This window comes from Balaenoptera physalus (assembly GCF_965194825.1).
Source record: "Balaenoptera physalus genome assembly, chromosome: 3".
NCBI lineage: Eukaryota > Metazoa > Chordata > Mammalia > Artiodactyla > Balaenopteridae > Balaenoptera > Balaenoptera physalus.
In genome coordinates this window covers 37,496,172-37,517,342 of record NC_138890.1, presented here as the reverse complement: position 1 = coordinate 37,517,342, position 21,171 = coordinate 37,496,172, and the positions used below count along the sequence as shown (strand labels likewise).

General features: G+C 40.7%; 1 protein-coding gene across 1 annotated transcript; it reads right to left on the bottom strand.

Annotated features, from left to right (window-relative positions):
- Positions 1 to 1,149: 1,149 nt before the first annotated feature.
- On the bottom strand, positions 1,150 to 19,866 carry FAM200C (family with sequence similarity 200 member C). Its single transcript, XM_082456461.1, has 2 exons — positions 19,421 to 19,866; positions 1,150 to 15,494 (listed from the first exon to the last, which is right to left on the bottom strand). The coding sequence occupies exon 2, from the start codon at positions 15,442 to 15,444 to the stop codon at positions 13,663 to 13,665; it is 1,782 nt and encodes a 593-aa protein (XP_082312587.1). The 5' UTR covers positions 15,445 to 15,494; positions 19,421 to 19,866; the 3' UTR covers positions 1,150 to 13,662.
- Between the last annotated feature and the right edge of the window lie 1,305 nt (positions 19,867 to 21,171).

Sequence of the window (21,171 nt, the reverse complement as noted above, 5' to 3'; positions counted from 1 at the left end):
GCTCAGATCTCGCCCAGGCATAAGTTCCTTCTTCTAGACGATGTTTAGCTGGGCAGAGGGCTTCAACAAGCAGAGTAGTTTTCATGGGAAGGAAAAGAAGAACCAGAGAGTTATAAGAGGCTCTTCTGGCCTGAGGTTTCGGAAGAGTTAAAGGCCTTGAGACAGCTACAATCCCAGAGCAAATGAAGTCAGACCAAAATAGACATCACTTATATTCTACGGGAAATGACCCAGAAAAGATCCAACCAGTTTCCAGATGTAGCTTGAAAGGCTTCAGTTGGAGAGACTTCATTTTGGAATCTCATGTAAAAACCTCTCTTGATGAGGTTTCTCAACTCAGTAGGTAGGTCAGAAATGAACAGACATTTGATTTGAGGGAGATGCTCTGCTAAGAAGGTCTAGAGGCTTGTGCTTTGTAGAATCAAGCTTAGAGAAAGTAGCCTATGAATGAGTGTAGAAATGAAGGCTTTGCCATGCTTTGCCAGCATAATTTTGGGAGGGAATATAAGAAACGTACCGTCTATCCCTGCCTTTTGGCTGAGATGAAAAGCAGAAATCCCAGACTGAGGAAATGAGGCTTGATGAAACTGCATAAATGAGATTTAGCTAGTGGCTAGAAAGAAATGTGTTATCTGTTAGCTGTTGTGAAGTGGAAGGAGGCTAATTTCTCTAAATCTTGTATTTTAAAAGACTTCTACAGATTTCTTTTAAATAATACTCAGAAGACACTTAACTCTACATGTCTCATCCACTTAATTTATTATGGATATGATAAAAAATTAAAAACATTAAAGCATACAAGAGTGTGTCTACCGCTTATGAAGAAAAAAGGTTACACACACACACACGTTTATGTGTAACCACACTTTAAAGACATGTAACCTGGTAGCCTTGGCTGCCTCCTGGAGGAGAACTGTGGAGCTGAGATGGGGTGGGAGGTACAGCCTTCACTGTACTGTCTCAATTTACCAGATGCCTGTTTTACATATTAAAAATAAAACACACTCTTAAAAAACCTCGAAGGGAAAAACATAGCTTTATAATGGAGAGATGTGGTGGCCATTCTGTTAACCAAGTAGGGAAATTTAGCATTACCAAGGGCATAAAACCTGACATTATATGATACATCCAGGGTTTTTTTTTTTTAAAAAATAGATTTATTTATTTATTTTTGGCTGCGTTGGGTCTTCGTTGCTGCCCGCGGGCTTTCTCTAGTTGCGGCGAGCAGGGGCTGTTCTTCGTTGCAGTGTGCGGGCTTCTCATTGTGGTGGCTTCTCTTGTTGCGGAGCACGGGCTCTAGGCACGCGGGCCTCAGTAGTTGTGGTTCGCGGGCTCTAGAGGGCAGGCTCAGTAGTCGTGACTCATGGGCTTGAGTTGCTCCGCGGCATGTGGGATCTTCCTGGACCAGGGCTCGAACCCATGTCCCCTGCATTGGCAGACAGATTCTTAACCACTGCGCCACCAGGGAAGCCCTACACCCAGGGTTTTAACCTGAATATAATTAAGCCTTCACACCTAACCTCTGATTAGCGGAAAGTATAGGGAATAGAGAAACTAGTTAAACAACACAGGAGAAAACAGTCAATTCAGAGAGTGGGACATTCTTTAAAATGTTAAATGTCATGGAAATATTAAAAGGTGGTTCAAAAAATTAGGAATAAAAGATATTTTGGGGGCAATTGGAAGAACTTTGAATATGGTCTGATTATTAGACATATTAGGGAATTATTGTTAATTTTCTTGTGTGTGAATAATGGTTTTGTGGTTATATAGGATAATGTCCTTATTCTTAGGAGATGCATGCTGAAGTATGGAGGGGAGAAGACACATGGTGTTGGGAATTTACTTTAAAATGGTTCAGAAAACACACCCCCAAACAGAGTTGGTTATTAAGCTATAGTCTTACCTTCAAACTCAGCTATGTGATGTCAGGGCTGGGACTTTGCAAATCACATTTCTCCTTTGCCAGCGGGCCTTCTGTTAGTCTGCCAATAGGGGGCATTAGAAGGGGGCTGGAAGTCTAGAGGAGCCACAAAGAGCTTGCTTCTTTCTGTTTTGCTTCCTGTTACTCTCAGCCTCGCCCGAGCAACAGTTCCTCACCCTGGGAATGAAAGTTATTTCCTGTAGGAGCAGCTGGTTTAGGTTTACATTTTTTCCACAGTCTCAGAATACAGCCTGTCTTCAGACATACCTGTATCAGCTGGCAAATGCCTTCTCTAACCCAGCTCCATGGGACCCTTCATCCAAGCTTCTAGATTCTATTAATCCCGAGCTCTTCTCCTTTGTTCTCCCAGCCCTAGGGATGGTAACTGCTTTCTGTGGTTTTTTTTACAGTATTCCTTTTACCTTTCCAGTTCTCCAATACCTGGTTCACAGTTCTTTATATTAAATTTTCTCTGCAAAAGTAACTGGTGGAGTTTGTGTCTCCTGACTGAACCTTGACTGATACAGAAATTGGAACTAGGAGTCTCAGGAAACAGACCCTTTTTTTAGGTGTTTGGGTTTGTCTTTAGACTTGAATGCAATGTTGAGCTCCTTGTCATGGAAATGGGATGCTAGTAACTCATGGCATGGAGTGGCCCTGATTAATCTAATTATTGGCTGTAGATTACTGTGATAAAGAACCTCCTGAAGCAGGTACCTTGGGGGACCAAGTGGCTGCTGGGAATAATGATGACTACAGGGACTGTGGGGCGGGATGCCTCCTTCTGAGTGCTCTGGGGTGTGTACAGAAAGAAAACAACACACTCAGCCCTTTAAAGTCTCAGCCCAAGTCCTGGTCAGAGAACTGGAGAGATTCTGTGGCAGCTCTGAAAGTATCGCAAATCTGATAGAGCTGCAAATTCAGACACAAGATTTAATTGTGAAGGTTGTAGAATTTAATGTAAATTGAGTTCACAGCCTATGTCTCTCAGTGAAAGTTAGGATGAGGATTGGGAAAGTGTCCCCAGGACTTGGAATGAGGACATCTGCGTGGACACAGATGAAACTGAGAACCTGAACCCCTAAGTCACTCTGAGCCTTCCGTGCCTTTGCCTTCTGTGTCTGAGATTAGGTTTCCTTTGCTTGAAGTCCTTGTAATACCCTCACCTGAGGCAGGTGACTTTCAAGGAGATGCCTGTACTCTTCAAGACCTACCCCACCACTCCTTGCTGCCACTAGACCCATAACTAGGGTCAGATCCAGCATATTCCAAGGGAACAAGTACAAAGTCTGAACCTGGAGGGAAGAATTTATAATCCAAAAGAACTGCAAGATTTTTCTAATTTATATAGGCAGAAACCTGGTGAATATATGTGGGAATGGGATTCTAAGAGCATTAGACGGAAAAAGGCAGAATGTAACAGGCCAAATTTACTGATATGGGTGTATGTATCAGGGATTCTGGATTTAATATGTTAGCTCATATAAGAATTTACTTACTTGGATAACTTGAACTCAACAGTGACATACATACAATGAGTTTGAGATCCCAGAACTTACCTGGCACAATGTAGAGAAAGGAATTAAAAGACTTGGGGAGATAGAAATGTTGGTAAACTTATCACGTGTGACCTTTGAGCTTCCCTCACCCACTACTCCCCCCCCACCGCCCCCCACTATATGGTTGAAGAGGGCCCAGAGGACATTCCCTGAGGTACTGAGCAATACATTAGTGAGGAGATCACCGATATCCTTGGGAATCTCTGTGGTGGCTTTTCTCTGTGGGCTTGTATGATGGTAGAAGATGCTGCCACGGAGATGAGTTCATTGATTTCAGTGGGGTCGATAGGATCCTGGAGTAGCCGAGGCCAAGTGGCAGTGTTCAGTCATGAGAGAGAAGGTGGATGCCCTTAGTGCCCAGCAGAGACAAAATGGAAATCAGAATGTTTTGATCCACAGGGATTGTTGATAGTAGCTGTGAAGGTTAATTTTATGTGTCAGTTTGGGTCATCAGGTGCCCAGGTATTTGGTCCAACATTATTCTGGGTGTTTCTGTGAGGATGTTTTGGATGAGATGAACTTTTAACGTGGTGGACTTTGAGTAAAGCAGACTGTCCTCCAAAATGTGGGTAGGCCTCAACCAGCTGGAAACCTGAATAGAACAAAATGACTACCCCCAAGCAAGAGAGAATTCTGTAGATGGCTGTCTTTGGACTGGAACTGCAGCATTGGCTCTCCTGGCTTTCTGGCCTACTGGCCCACCCTGCAGATTTTGGACTTACCAGCCTCTATAATTATGTGAGACAATTCCTTCTAATCAGTCAGTCAATCCTACTGATTCTGTTCTCTGGAGAACCCTAATACAGTAGCTAAATGGTACAGTAGATCTAGGAATGGAATAGATAGTCTACTAAAACATTGCTTGATCTATGTAACAAAAAACCCTAGGGCTGGTGCCCAGAAATCTGACTAAAGTCACTACAGAGAGAGTCATAACCTCTACTCCAGTTTCCAGACCTAAGCCAGTTGTCAGATCCAGAGCCCCTTGATTGAAGGACATGCTGAGTTCCCTTAAGAACTCCACGACACTGCCACAAGTATATACTAGAGACTTCCTCCAAGACTTCCCCAGAAACCTGCAGTCTTTAATAGGTGACTTAGTATTATGAAAAAAGGAAAGCCTCAGATCTTTTAGGGATTAAACAATAGGCACTGGCCCTGAATTGATGCTAATTCCTGGGACCAAAATACTACGATGGTCCACCAGTCAAAGTGAGAACTGGTGGTGGTCAGGTAATGAATGGAGTATTTGGCCCAAGCTAAAATTACAGAGAGCCTAGTAGGTCTGTGAACCCAGTGGTTATATCTCTAGTTCTTAAATGTGTAATTGGAATAGATATGCTCAGTTCCTGGCAGAACCCCCAGATTTGCCCTCTGATCCATGGAGTGAGGCCTATTATGGTAAAAAGGGCCAAGTAGAAGTCCCTAGAAGTTCCCTTCCCTACCAGGGTAGTAAACCAAAATCAACACCACATTCCTGGAGGAAATTGCAGGGATTAGTGCCACCATTATAGGCTTAATATCTATCACATCCCCATTTAAATTCACCTGCTTTTCCTGTGCAGAAGGTTGTTGGATCTGGAGATTGACTGTGGATTACTGTAAACTTAACAGATAATGACTCCAGTTGCAGCTACTGTTCCAGATGTGTATCTCTACGAAAGAGAGTCAGCATAACCCTTGGCAACTCATATACCATTAGTGATCTGGCAAATACTTTTTTCCCCTCTATATCAATTTCAATGAATACCGCAAGCAGGTTGTTTTCACCTTGCAGAACCAAGAGATCACCTTCACAGTTCTGCCTTAGGGCTACATCGACTTAATGTCTGTGATAATCTAATCTGCAGAGATTTTGATCATCTTGACATTTCACAGATCATCAAATTTGTCCACTTCACTGATGACATACAGATGGCATCTGATAAGAAGGTAGAAGCAAGTACTTTAGATGCCTTAGTAAAATGCATGTGAGTCAGAGAGTGGGAGATAAACCTCATAAAAATTCAGGGACTCATTCACCTTGGTGAAGTTTCTGATGTGCTAATGGTCTGGAGCATGTTGCAATAGTCCATTCCTTTTTAAAAAATTTATCTAGTTTTAGTTGAAATATAATTTGACATAACATTGTAAATTTAAGGTGTACGTGTTGATTTTTAAAATTTATTTCTGGCTGTATTGGGTCTTCGTTGCTGTGTGCGGGCTTTCTCTAGTTGCAGTGAGCGGGGGCTACTCTTCGTTGCGGTGCGCGGGCTTCTCATTGTGGTGGCTTCTCTTGTTGGGGAGCACAGGCTCTAGGCACAAGGGCTTCAGTAGTTGTGGTGCATGGGCTTAGTTGCTCCGCGGCATGTGGGATCTTCCTCGGACCAGGGCTCGAACCCGTGTCTCCTGCCTTGGCAGGCGGATTCTTAACCACTGCGCCACCAGGGAAGCCCAGGGTGTACATGTTGATTTGATACATTTATACATTGCAATATGATTGCGATTGTAGTGATGTTAGCACCTCTATCACGCCACATAATTATCATTTCCTTTTTGTGGTGGGAATAATTTAAGATCTCAGTTTCTTAACAAGTTTGATTATTGTAATACAATACTGCTGTCTATATTGCAGTAGTCCTTTCAAGGTGAAAGATAAGTCGCTCTACCTTGCGTCTCTTGCCACTACAACAGAGGCACAATGCTTGATGGGCCTTTTTGGCTTTTGGAGGCAACATATACCCCATTTCGGTGTCACTCTGACCCGTAACACTGCCAGTTCTGAGTGGAGACCAGAGCACCAAAAGGCTCTGCAGCAGGCCCATGCTGTAGTGCTAGCTACTCTGCCACTTGAGACCCGGCAGATCCAGCAACACCTGAATGTGGCAAATAGGGATTCTGTATGGGGTTTTTGGCAAATGCCAATAGGGGAGTCGAAACATAGACCTCTAGGGTTTGGAAGCAAGTGCACACCCTCTTTTGAAGATAACTATTCTCCTTTTGAGAAGTAGCTCCTGGTTTGCTGCTAGGCCGCATCAAAAGTAAACACCTGACCATGGGATTGGGTGCTGTGTGATCCAGCAAGCCATAAACTGGAGTGTGCACAGCAGCTGTCTACCATGAGGTGGAAATGGTATATGAGGGGTAGAGATCAGGCAGGTCCGGAAGGAATAAGCAAATTGCTTGAGTAGGTGGCCCAATTCCTTTGACAGTTACTCCTGCTGCAAGGCTTCCTTTTTCTCAGTCTGTAACTTTGGCTGCGTGGGGAGTTCCTTATGACTAGCTGACTAGGAGGAAGAAATTTAGGCCTGGTTTACAGTTTACTCTGCCCAATATGCTAGTATCAGCTGGTTGCTGAAAAGACTCCTGCAGCACTACAACTCCAATCAGGTATGCCTCTGAAAGATACTACTGAAGGGAAATCTTCCCAGGGAGCAGAATTTTGAGCAGTACATTTGGTTGTCTACCATGTCTAAACTGACCACTATCCAGAAGTATAGATCTGAACTCTAGTATTCAAGGGCAGTTACTCATGGTTTGATGGATAGTGAGGGTCTTGGAAAGAAAAGACTTAGAAGACAAGTGACAAGAAGGTCTGGGGGTGAGATATACAGAAGGACCTCTCACGATGGGCAGAGAATTGAAGATAACTGTGCTCTGGGAGAATGCTCACCAAAGGACTCTGTGCAACCATGAGAATATACTCTGCAGACATACAACTACAGGGAACACAATTAACCAAAGCCCCAGCTGCTGCCCTCTTGACGCTCACGACTGCGCCTGGGCTGGTTCACACTTCCCATGGGCTGCTCCCAGAAAATGACTGAGAGTGGCAGGCATACTAGGGCAGGCCTATTCCTGGGATATGTGGGTCTCTGTGACAGCTGACTTGGCTTGAGGACTTCCTGATGGCCTTGCTGAACCTAAATTAACAAAGAGGAAGCTCTCAATAATCAAGAGGACAAGGTGATGTACTTCGCAGCTATTAGCCTTTCTCTCCAGTCATCCTAACGATTGCCCTGTGGACCCACGTACAAGAATGGCCACATTGGCAAGGATGGAGGCTCAACAACATGGACTTCCCTCCACCAAGATTGACCTGCTGAGTGCCTGACCTGCCAACAGCAGAGACCAAAGCTTAGCCCCTGTTATGGGTACTTGGTGGCAGATTTATTACATTAGAACCCTTCTGTCATGGAAGGGGCAGCTGTTTACTCTCACTGGAAAAGACACAATCTGGATGTGGCTTCGTCTTTAGTACTTCTTCCAGCCTTATTAAGTGTCATGGTACCCTGCACCACACTGCATCTTATCAAGCAGTAGCAAAGGAGTGTATGTTAGTCTGCTTGGGCTGCCATAAGAAAATACCATAGACTGGGTGGCTTAAACAGCAGAAACGTCTCAGTTATGGAGGTTGATAAATCCAAGATCAAGGTGTGGTAAGGTAGGTTTAATTCTGAGGCCTCTTTTCTTGGCTTGTAGGAGGCCGCCACCTTTCTGTGTGCTCACATGACCTCTTCTTTATGCACCAGAGAGAGCAAGCCTTTCATAAAGGCATTAATCCCACTGGGCCAGGTTCCCACCCTCATAACTCCATCTAAACCTAACTACCTCCCAAAGGCACATCTTCAGATGTCACACGTTGGAGCTTAGGATTTCACCATATGAATTTGGGGGTGAACACATTCAGTTCATAACAGAGTGTGGCAACAGACTGACACCTATGGCTTTATTGGTCTTGTCATGTACTTCATCACTCAGAGGCACCTGGTCTGTTAGAATGATAGAATGAGCTACTTAATACTCAGTTACTTGCAACTGGGAGAAAAGAATCTAAAAAGATAAAGTTCTATCTTGTAGGATGCAAGTGTGCTTTGAATTGGTAACCTATGAATATACTTTTCTTTTTTTTAATCCCCCAAGCCAGAATACATTGGTCTGGGAATCAAGGGATGGGCACCTAATAATTCACAGTATTTTTGCTTCCCATTGCTGTGACTGTGACTCTTGATATTTTGGAAGTCTCAGTTCCCAAGGGAGGAATGCTTTCACCAAGGGACGTAACAGTGTTTCCACTGAACTGGGAGTTGATACTGCTGCTGACTGTATTTGGCTTGTGCTGTGGGGTTAATGCCAGTGGGCCTGAAGTTGGTCTGGTCAAGGCATGGCGTGTCCTGATGAATAGTGTCGCTTCCTAACCGTGTATCTGAGGAGTTTCAGGGTGGTTTGTATCAATTTGTTATCATTGTTTACTGTAACAGTGAGATAGATGTGACTTCTGGAGACTTCTTCTATACCCCTCAATCCCACAAAAAAAAAAAACCTTGGTAGTTGGGGCTAGTCATTAGGCAACAGAATAATTAATGGCACTGTTAACTAAATTTGAGGACCTGAGACTGTGTTTCCTCACTCTGGAGAGAAGGTAAGAGCATCTGTATCTGTACAGAGGATAGTTACATCTTAAGAGAACCACAAACCTATGTTTATTGTATAGAAAATTCAATTATGGATAGAAGGATGACTGGCCAAAGAGATGGGCTGTGCTGGTTACCCAAGCTCTTGTCTTTCAGCTTCAGACCCACCCTCTATATGTCCTGTAATCTGCTTTGTCATGCTGGGGCTGGGACCTCACACAGTACATTTCTTTGTCACCTAGCTTTCTGTTAGGCTCTGCAAATAAGGGGTGCAAGAGACATGGTGGAAACCTAGAGGAAGGACCAGGGATTTACTCCCTCCTCATTTGCTTCCTACTGCTGACAATATACTCTCTGCAGTGGTTCTTCACCCTGGCAGTGAGTTAGTTTAGGAGCAGCAGTTGGTTTAAGTGTTCAGTGTTTTCACACTTCCAGAGCCAGCCTCATCCTACATGCTCAGAGACGGCAGCATCTGCAGGCTGGCACCCATTCTTCAGACTTCTGAGCTCCTAAGACAGTAATACCAGTCAGGCAGGGCCTCTTCCTCAGACACTGGAGTCTCACTTCCAAGGGACCCCTCATCCAAGCTTTCACATTTTAATAATGCCAGCCTCTTTTCTTGTTCATCTAGCCCTAGTGATGCTGTTTCCTGCATTTACTATCTCTGTGACACCTCAGTATCCCCCTTTGCCTATTAAGTTCTCCAATACCTGGCCAATGATTCTTCACTGTAGGTTCCTTTTATTTAAAAATTGGTACAGTTTCTGATCTTACTGGACCCTGTTTGATACATGGATACCTATACATTTATATAAACAGAGAGCGATAGCAAAATGTTAACACTTTTTGAATCTAGAAAACAGCCATATGGGTGTTCATTGTATTACTCTTCCAACTTTTTGGTATATTTGAGACCTTTCATAATAAAGCATTAGGGATAAGGTCTCCTGAAAATTTGGATAAATATCAGTACCAGAATAAAAAGCCTGATAAAGGGCGAAAGTCTCCAAAATTACAGTAGAAGGAAATGATACATAGAACTGTGATTGCTCCAGAAACCAAGCTGATGCCATTACAAAAAAAAATCGAAACAAAACAAAAAAATAAACAACAAAAAGTCTATTTTTCTGTTTATGTCTAGGAAAGGTTCTACTATGTCACACCACCAAAATTAAGCGAATGAAATACGACCTCTGTAGAAAAAAATGAAAAGGTTCTCTAGAGAAAACTTGTCTAACTGTTTCATCTTATAGGGGAGAAAAACTGAGGCCCAGGACAGGTAAGAGTTGTCCAAAATCACACAGTAAAATTAATGGAGTCGAAACTTTCCCATTAGCCATTCATAATAAGTAAGATTGGAAATCAAGTATATGAAGTAAGTCTCTTGGTTGCATGTGACAGGAAACTGCAAAAGAGGGAATTAGCCCATATAACTGAAAAGTAAAAAAGTATGACTGCATTTAGATGTGGAAGCAATGTCATAAGGAATCTCTTTCCCTTTCTTGGCTTTGTCTCTGTTGGCTTCACCCTCTGGCAGCAAGGTTGATCACTGGAAGCTCCAGACTCACATCCTGCTAGTTTAGCAAGTATAGCATCTTTCCCATTAATTCCAGCAAAAGTACTGGAGCTGACTCTAATTAGCCAGGATGGGGCCATACAGACTGACAGTGGGGTAAGGAAAGTTCCTTAAAGAAAAATACGGGTGCTATTAAAAGAAGCAAGTGAATGATTGAATCAGTGCTGAGCAGGGCAAAATAAGAGATGGGTCTGCCAGACCTCTTGATTCCTATATGCTGAGGGCTATCGAGTTTAACCTGCTAGTAAGTAGCTGAGACAGGACTGGAATCCATTTCTGTGTTAGAATAAGACGTAGACAAAACTGTGAAACGAAAGGGAAATAACCTTAGGTACTCAGAAGGTACTCTCAGAAGATAAAGTACAAAGTACAATGAATTTGACAATTACCTTATACAGTCCTTCAAATTAAGGTAGCCTTCGAAAGCTTCAAATTTTTCTAAATGCTTGGTAGAGATTAAAGCCAAGCTTACAACATTTTGGTATAATTTAATGCTAAAGACTATAATATAAATAAACTATAGTTTAGTTAAACTATAAATATCCAGACCCTATTAAAAAAAAACTGAGATATAATTTATATATCATAAAGTTCACCCTTTAAAAGTATATGTCTATTTGGTTTTGATTCCCATTGGATTGTCTGAAAACACTGACCTATCCATTCACTTCAAGTGGCTTTTGGTGGCTTAGGAAAGCAGCCAAGATGTCAAAAATCCACGTGGTCAAGTCAGTTTAAGGCAAAAAGCCCTTTTTATCTTCTCTTTCCCACTGTTTCTCAATGATTTCTTGCAGTCTGGTAGTTATTGGCTCCATGAGAGTTGTCACCGATTTTGTCACCACCAGAGGCTCAGGTAGGGCATTTTTAATTTGAGCTACTAATCCCTTTTCTAGAGATGTTTAAAATCAGGTATTTGGGAAAATCTGTAATGAGAGTAAGTTTGCTTTCAACCAGTCATGCACTGAGAGTGACATCTGCTGGTCATAAAGATTATTATTTATACTGTCTTGACTCCTTTTTGCAATTTATTGACGACCTCCTATTATGAAAATATAAGAAAAACAATTATGTCTTCCTTGGAAGAAAAAGAAACGAACACATAGGACTTATATATGCCAATATATGTACCACTGTGGGAGATTTTTTAAATTAAAAAAAAAAATCTCAGTTTCCTCTTCATTTTATCAGACACAGCAGTCTCATTCATTTGATCAGGGGAAAATGAACTGTTGTAGAATTTGAAAAAGAATTAAAAACTCAGTTAGCCATTTCCTTTAAAGTGTCCTTTGGGTTTTTGTTTCAGAGCAGAAACTAATGAATTCAGTCTAAGAGAAAACTGTAGTGGACCTAACAAAAGACTGGCTATCTCGGGTCATTTGCTTTTGGCATTTCATCCTAATCTTGCTATTGTATTGTTAGGTCCCAGGCTTCATTCATACCCTTGCTCCCATTCTTACTTCTTTCCTATCTTTAGATATGCACACATATTAAACTTTATACATACTCTTCCAGACTTATTCCTGTATTAGCTTTGGAAATTTCCTCCACTGCTCTTGATGTCAGATTATACTGGGAAAAATTAGGACTTACATTTTCTAACTATATTTTTATAGGAAAGAAGGCATGTATTTATATTTATTGATAAAGCATTTTGATGGACAGTGATAAAGTTTAGTTTTGTGCAGGAAATATAAACTTCAATTTGTTTACTCAAGTGGCATCTAAATTTGATAGTTGGACTTCATTCCCCTTCAAGTTTAAAAAAAAATTTTCAAAAGTGCTATGATTACCCACCTTATAAACTTTGTGGATACCCCTGATTCTTTCCATGTGATAAATTCCTAGAGGGAAAAATCCTCAATCAAAGGGCTATGAAGAATCAACAGAAGAGTGAAAATTAGTACTATCATAACAAAAAAATTGGCAGTAGTAGGAGAGGAGATGGATGTTTTATAAATTCAGTCCTTACCTGTTATCTAGAGGAGTCAACACATAACTTCTAAATCTGATAAATCAAAACTGGCCTATGTATTTGGTATAACATATTACTTAGATATGTGGGTGGGACCATAAAATGTTAAAGCAGAAATGGTTAAGGTAACTGGGTAGGAAGGGGACTGTGGCTTTTCATTATAGGACTCATTTCCTCTCCAGCCTTGAGCATATTGTACTTGGATAAAACATTTTGAAATAAAAAATGTTAGTTTATTTACATTTAAAAATAAATCTAGCCAAATTATCATCCAGGAAAGTATATTAACCTAGATTCCCATGGGGAACTTTTTGGTGGCCCTGAATTACTACAGTGACTTCATGTCAATTTATTATTTATATTCTGATCCATTCAAAAGTTTTGAACTATCTTAGAAAAATGCATACAGCATAAGGTGTAAAATAAGTGAGGAAACTGGGGTAAAGGAAAAATAAGTGTAGGAAAAATAAGATGAGGTGAGAGGATCAAAGAATCCATCGGAACCATATGGAAAGCTGGTTAAGAATGAAGATCCTTGATCTTGTCCAGACCAGTTAAATTAGAATCTCTCAAATAGGGCTCTGGGATCTCCTCTTTAGCAGCCCTGATGACTTGGAGTCTGGATGTAATTTAAAAGAAGACAAAGAGTGACTAACAGGATATTAGGATGTTTATTAAAGTCATGGAATTTACAGCATAGGAACTAAGAGGAATGGACATTGTGAGACTAACTCCAAAGAATACATTTAAAAATAAATCTTACATTAACTAGGATCATCCCTTCTCTCATATAACATTTTATAATCCTCTTCTGATTTCATTAACCTCCCCAAAACAACTCTCAAGGACGTGGGAGGACTCAGTCTGTCATTTCATCCTTTGACTTTCAACATGAGATGCATGTTCTGGGAGGTCTTTTTCTCTTGGCTCTATTCGTAGCCTATTGTACCATTTAGCTTGGATATTCTAGTGCTCGAGTGTCTTTTTTTATGTATCACATCAAAAGGTTAAACAGATACTTAGAAGAATCCTATGTATCAGCAGCACTTAATCTTTTCCGCTGCTTGTGGTTTTATTCTCAAAACATTTTCACGTCTCACGTGAAAATTAAAAGTTAAAAATGCTAAACTTTTAAAGGATTTGGTATATCATAAATATAAAAGAGACAGAATTATAACTTAATTTTACAATGGAATTAAGAATATATTAAAAATGATACATTAAAAAAGTCTATCAGCTTACAGTGACTTCTGTAGCTGTAGTTTTTGTTCAATGATGTCTGAGAAACGAGGAACTTTTTTTGAAATAGCCACACGGATGTCATCACTCATATTCAAGTAGCCTCTGGACTTTGTTTTAAAATGCAAAAGTGATGAAAATCCCAACTCACAAAGATACGTAGTTGCAAACGGTATAAGGATTTTTAGAGCTGTCTTTGCTAGGCTTGGAAACACTGTGAATTGAGCACACCAGAAATCCTCAAGCTTCATTGTCTCAAATTCCATTAGGATTTGGCCACTAGCTCGTAATTCAGCAAGATCATTTTTCATTAAATAGCCATCATCGACAAAGTCCAAATTAAAAAGAAATGGATCCAGTATCCATTTACTTGCCTCATCAAGATCTCCAACAGAGAAATATCCGTGGAAGAAGTTGCTCATCTGTTGCAGGTGCACTGTTATTTCAGCTGCAATGCATAATGCTTCATTATCTGAAACAACGATTTCTTCAAGAAAAGGAAAGTTGGTAAAATTTCTTTTCTCAATTCGCTTTAGCCAAAATGGAAACTTCCTAACAAAAGCAGACAACTTCTCTCTAGCTGACACTGTGTTCATTCCAGTCCTTTGCATAGATGCACTAAGTTCATTTAGGTGTTTGAATAAATCTGCAAGGTATGCTAGGTGAATTTTAAACTCTTTGTTTTCAAAGCCATCAACTAAATTGCTGCTTTGGTGGTGAAGAAACTGATTTATTTCTTCATACATTTCAAAAATATGAGTAAGTATTTGGCCTCGGGAAAGCCACCTCATTTCAGTATGGAAAAGGAGAACACTATACTCTATTCCAATTTCTTCAAAAAAAGCCTGAAACAGGCGATGATTTGGAGCTCGCCCTTTGATAAAATTTATTACCCTCACCACAGTAAAAAGAGCATCCCTCAGTTTTGTAGGCAATGTCTTTGTGACAAGTTCATGAGGGTTCAACAAACAATGTGTGATCACGATATGAGGTACCTCTTTTTTCATACAGGAAACAAATTCTGAATTTTCTCCTAGGATAGAAGAGGCACCGTCAGTACAAACAGAGCCACATACATCGAGTGCTATCTTATGCTTCAAAAAGAAGTCTCTGAACAGATTGAACACATCTTTTCCTTTCACTGTTAACTGCAATGGTTCACAGAACAGGAATTCTTCTACGATCTCTCTTTCCTTTATGTATCGCACAAATGCCATTAGCTGACTGCAGTCATCCATGTCTGTTGTCTCAGCAAGCTGAACACCCACTTTAAGAGGACTGGCTTTGATATCTTCTAGAACTTGCTGTAAGATATCCTGGCTCATTTCATCAATTCTAGAATGGATCACATCATCTGATAAGGATACCTGCTGAAGCTTCTTTTGTGCATCTGGTCCCAAAACTATTTGTGCTATTTCCAGTGCACAAGGTTTCACTAATTTTTCAGCTATTGTATGAGGATTCTTCTCCTTGGCACATAAATACGCAAACTGATATGATGCCTGTAGTAAGGTATCCTCCTGAGATGCAACTCCAAACGCTTTCAGGGTTTCACTCTGATCAGATGGTGTTGGCACATGTTTCAGGCTATTGAGATCGTGCCCACCTATACCACCATGCTGTCTGTTAAAATGGTCAGACAGTTTTGATGGTCGGAGGTCAGCGTTTGAAAATACAGAGTTACACAATACACACTGTGGGCGCTGAGTTCCATCAACCTCCGTTGTACAGGTGAACCAGTAACGAATATAGTCATCGTCCCATTTGCGTTTCTTCGACATGGCACCCCAAAATTCTCACGTAGTATTCCAGAGGTGTCGCAGATTTTTTGCTTTGGAAGTAAAATATAACCCAGACATTAAAAACCAGTGGCTAACTGAATTAAAACAAAGCCACATCACATGCCATCCTGTCATCTGTGTACATGTCAAGAAATATCCTGCAACATGTCAATTCAAAGTAAGCCATGACAGCATGACAGTCCAACTTAAACATAGCAAACTCACAGCTAAAGCCCTGGAATAAATACCTTGCCAGCAAGTTACATACCAGAGATTAGGGCTTATGCAAATTGTGAATACCCATAAATTCTCTATTGATGAATTGCAGTTATGGCTTAATTTGTTTTCAATGATGTATGTTCCAAACAAATCTGGTACATTTTGTATCCCCAGAAAAGGCATCTCACTACCACCCCTTCCTTGCATCTTATGCCAAGGATGTATGCACACCCCCAGTTATGAACTAGTGAATAGAGAAGGGAGTAATTCACTAAATACTGTAAGGAAGGGCAGATTTTGACATGGTGGCCAGTTCTTTCTAATAGTTAAGGATTAAACAGGTCTATAAAACTATTTGATCCTTGAGTGGCTTTGACTACAACTTAAGCAGAGAATTTCAAACAGGTCTGACCAAGCCACCCTTGACACAGAAGCAGGATACACAATATCAGTCCATGATTCACACTGTCCATATAAAAAAGCAAAACAAGTTGCTCAGGAGAAACACAACTATTCTTGTTACTGAAACTTCAGAAAAAGCTCTCTCATAGAAGAAAAGCCTTCATTACAGTACAACAGGATGTAGAAGGCAGTGGTTCTCTAGTTTAGTAAATGGAGGAATCATATAAGTCTCTTGCTAAAATGCAGAGTCTTGGACTCCACCCTGAGATATTCTGATTCCCTAGCTCTGGAGTAGGGGCCCCAAATCTGTATTCTAAATAATCATTTTAGATAATTCTTATGAATAGTACCTAGAACAGTAATCTCTAACAAGAGATGCCTATCACAATCATTGGGAGCCCCTTTGAAAGTATACATGTCCCTATACCACCTCAGAATTAATAAATCATCACCTCCAAAAGTAGGACAAAAGAATCTAAAATAAAGTTGTCCAGGTGATTCTGATACACATCCTAGTACATAGACAGATTTAGAGAAATGAAACATATCCTCGGGCCAATTCCTAGCTTACAGATATTCTAGGTTGCTAAGTAAACACTAAATGCTTTAACAGGCAGTTACGTTTTCTGAGTTGATGACAGCTTCTTATGAAAGTTGAAGGACCTAACATTTCTCCAAAGAAGACATATGGATGGCCAAAAAATACACGAAAAGATGCTCAACATCACTAATTATTAGAGAAATGCAAATCAAAACTACACCTCACCTCACACTGGTCAGAATGGCTGTCATCAAAAAATCTACAAATCTGCTAGAGAGGGTGTGGAGAAAAGGGAACCCTCTACACTGTTGGTGGGAATGTAAATTGGTACAGCCACTATGGAGAACAGTATGGAGGTTCCTTAAAAAACTAAAAAGAGAGCTACCATATGACCCAGCAATCCCACTCCTAGGCATATATCCGGAGAAAACCATAATTCGAAAGGATGCATGCACCCCAATGTTCATTGCAGCACTATTTACAACAGTCAGGACGTGGAAGCAACCTAAATGCCCATCGACAGAGGAATGGGTATAGAAGATGTGGTACATATATACAATGGAATATTACTCAGCCATCAAAAGGAACAAAATAGTGCCAATTGCAGAGACATGGATGGACGTAGAGACTGTCATACAGAGTGAAGTCAGAAAGAGAAAGACAAATATCGTATAATATTGCTTATATGTGGAATCTAGAAAAACGGTACAGATGAACTTATTTGCAAAGCAGAAATAGAGTCACAGGTGTGGAAAACAAACTTATGGTTACCAAGTGGGGTAGGGAGGGTGGGGTGAATTGGGAGATTGGGATTGACATATATACAGTACTATATATAAAACATAACTAATGAGAACCTACTGTATAGCATAGGGAACTCTACTCAGTGCTCTGTGGTGACCTAAACGGGAAGGAAATCTAAAAAAAGAGTGGATATATGTATAACTGATTCACTTTGTTGTACAGCAGAAACACAACATTGTAAAGCAACTATACTCCAATAAAAACTAAAAAAAAAAGAAAAGTCATAAATGAAACATTAAAAAAATTTTAATTAAAAAAAAAAAAAAAAGACAGTTGAGGGACCTAAAAAGGAAGACATGCCTTTTTTTCTTTCTCCCTCCTGAGCAATGAGTAAAGGTGTAATCCACAGGTAGACTCAAACATACCTTAGAAAACATTTCTATCTCCCACGTAAATAAGTGATCCCCTAAATTTCCAGAGTTCTGTGCCACAGAATGTGGCTGAAATAATGTAACAGGAGTACATTTAAATCCAAATGCCCACTTTGGCCATTAAAAAAATCACAGTAAGTAAGCCAAGAATATTAAGGCACTAGCTTTCTAGAGGCTCTGCCAAGAATGACTAGTTAGTTGTAAAGTGCACTTCTATGTAACTAGGAAGTTGATCTGCCATATGGTTGTTATCAGTCAGTTTAAAATTGGAAGATGTCTGCCAGTCAGTAAAGACAGTTTAGAGTTGATCTTAAGCGTTCCTTTATCAAGTGATGAGACTATGGGCCAACTGTGTTTAGAACCTCTCCTAACTGATAACAAAATGATGACATAAGCATAAAAAATGCTTATCTTTCTGTATTCTGTTATGTATATTTTGGGGAACAGAGGGAGTGAAGGAAAAAGCTTTACTTCAAATGATTTCTCACTAGAAATCATTATAGGATGAGTTTAGAGTCCATTGTTTCCCTCTCTGACTATGCTACTCATGCTACTCAAGTATCTTCTGATTGAAGATTAACCTGTTTGGAAAAGAATTTTTAGAAAAATTCATTTATAGTATTCTTCTCCATCCCCCTCAAAAAGGGAGAATAGGTAGCAAGAATTTTCAAGATCCTCAAAGATGAACTTACCGCCCAAGAGGCTTTCTTGTGTTTTAGAAACTCACAATTTTCACTTGCTCCTTTGTGGTATTTAGCAATCACAATATTCTAAAATATGTAAACATTAAAAAAGCATCATCTTATTAAGGAATTATTGTTAACTGTAACTGTGATAATGGTATGGTTGTGTTAAAAAAAAGTCTTCATTTGTTAGAGATACAGACTTAGTTATTTACAAGTGAAATGATGTCTGGGATTTCCTTTGAAATACAGTACTTCAGCACACATACACAAACACACACACACACACACACACACAAAATAGAGTGGGAACAGAATAGGATTGGCCTTGAGTTGGTAACTGCTAAAGCTGGATGATGGGTACACATCATTACACCATTCTCACTCTACGTATGCTGGAAAATTTCCATAATAAACAGTAAAATAAACAAAAAGGTTTACTTACTAAGATAGACATAATTAGTTTTTAGAATGATTCTTTTGAGAGTTTGTTGAAAGCTATCTAAAGATGCAGAATGAAAGACCAGATGTAACAGAGTAAAATGTTTTGCAAATTTATGAAGGGTAGATACGAAAGAGCATCACAATTTAGAGGAAAAACAGTCAGTTACAAGTGAACATTAACATAACAAACACCTGAGGAAGGCTAAAACATCTATTTCGGCAGTGACAACACTAAAGTGCAGTTGTAAACCTAAAACCCCAAACCAAACACAATCCAACTTGTCCCTGGCCACCGCCTATGCCCGTCCATGGTAGGTGCGGGTGTCCAGGGAGGCAGGGGATTGAATCATTACATTTTACATCGTTAAGAGCAAAAGCCAGGAGAAAAGGGACGGGAATGCAATAGCTGAGCAAATGCGCCAGAGGCAAACGCCTGGGATCCTGGCTTTGTCACTTAGGCTGGGACCTGTCCAAGCTTCAGTCCCTCAACCGGGAAGGACAATGGTACCTACCTTATAGGGCTGTTGGGAAGTTTAATTATGAGAATGCATGTAAACAACACCAGCTCGTAACTGGTAGGACCTGTTGGTGTATTATAAGGACGGAGCGTTTAGGAGGCAGCCCGGGCGAGCTAAGGACGCCGGCGGCGCGGGAAGAAGACTCTGCTCGGTCTCCACCCGACGTCTCCGAGCCAGAGGAGCAGGCCCAAGGGATGCTCGGGCTTCTTTTAGGCGCCCGTTCAGGCTACACTTCGCTCTCCGCTCAGGCTGGGGCCCAGCCTCCGGGCGCTGGAACCAGTCTAGGCAGCGGTTCCTCGTGGCCGACCCCCGAGCAGGATCCTGCGGGGCGCGGTGAGACAGCAGCGCCCGCGGCGTCCCCCCCCCCCGCTCCAGCCGCTCCAGCCGCGCCGGGTTCCATCCGGGTTCTCCGGGGGGCTTCCCGCCCGCAGACCGGGCGAGGCGGATCCCGGCACGCAGGCGCACTGGCTGGCGGCTGAGAGCCCCGCCGCCCTGAGTAAGGAGCACGCGCGCTGGTTTTCTTTTCAGATGGGGGACTTGGAGCTGGGGATTTTTTGCTTATTGTGTTTGCCAGAAAGGATGAATCGTAGAATCTCGGGAATGGAAGGCCCTGTAAAGCCCACATAGTTCTACTTTTTAAAGCACTGCAGATAAAGTTTTATATTGAGTCAGGCTTTGAGCTTGGCGATTGTAAAGCTTCAATAATTAACCATTTTCTATGTGGAATCAATGAGGAAAAAGAGAAGGGAGCGCATTCTACTTACAAATTAAACATTCAGGCAAATGGGACAAGCTGTACATTCCATTAAGATACTAACGGTGGAGACTGAGCTTGTGTCCTCTCGCCCATGCACCTTGCCCTCCCCCCACTTCCCATTAATTGGAGCATGTGGATGAATTTGCTAAGAATCATCATTCATCTTAGAGAAACGATTTTAAATTTTATTTAAAATTCTTTTTAACAACAGACTCCTAGATAAATAAACCCATATTAGAGAGATTTCAGAGAAAAACCCTAAAGTAGAAATGAGAAAAAGTTGAAAGAAACAAACTTAAATATAGCCCACTTTCCTATTTTGAGGGTATTTAATGAAATCACATTTTACTCATTTTTGTATAGTTAGTCTTGGGAGAAGCATCCCACAAGGCTAGGGGAGGGGGAAGTGTCAAAGAATGTGGGACAGATACTTTATATTCAGGTATTGAGGGTGAACCTGATAAAAAGATTGAGAGCCTGCTTAAAGTTTCTGTCAATGAGAGAAATTGCAAAAGACCAGCTTGGCCCAGAAACCTGGACCTTAAATGCTAGAGAAAGGAGTAGGCTTTAGAGTCAGAGACTTGGGTTTATGTTCTGGCCCCAACACTTTTTACTGTTAGGACTTGAGCAAACCATCTGGACTCATTAAGTCCTTATGCTTACTGTGAAATATGGATATCATCCATTACTCACCCCATGAAATTCTTTTGAGGAGATAACATGTGAAAATTACATTACATAGTTCCAGCACTCAAAAGGCAGTTATAATTGAGATAATAAAATCAAAGTTCATATCTTGAGTAATGTCCTAGATGTTATCTTTTATCCAAAAGGAAACAGAAATGACATGATTTCATATATTATAGAATTCTTCCTAAAATCAGAGTAAATTAGGTTTCACAGAAGAGGGAACAGAAGCCCAGAAATGTTAGGTGACACATTTTTTAAAGAGTCCTGAAATTGTTTAAAAAAAATATTTCATTTATTT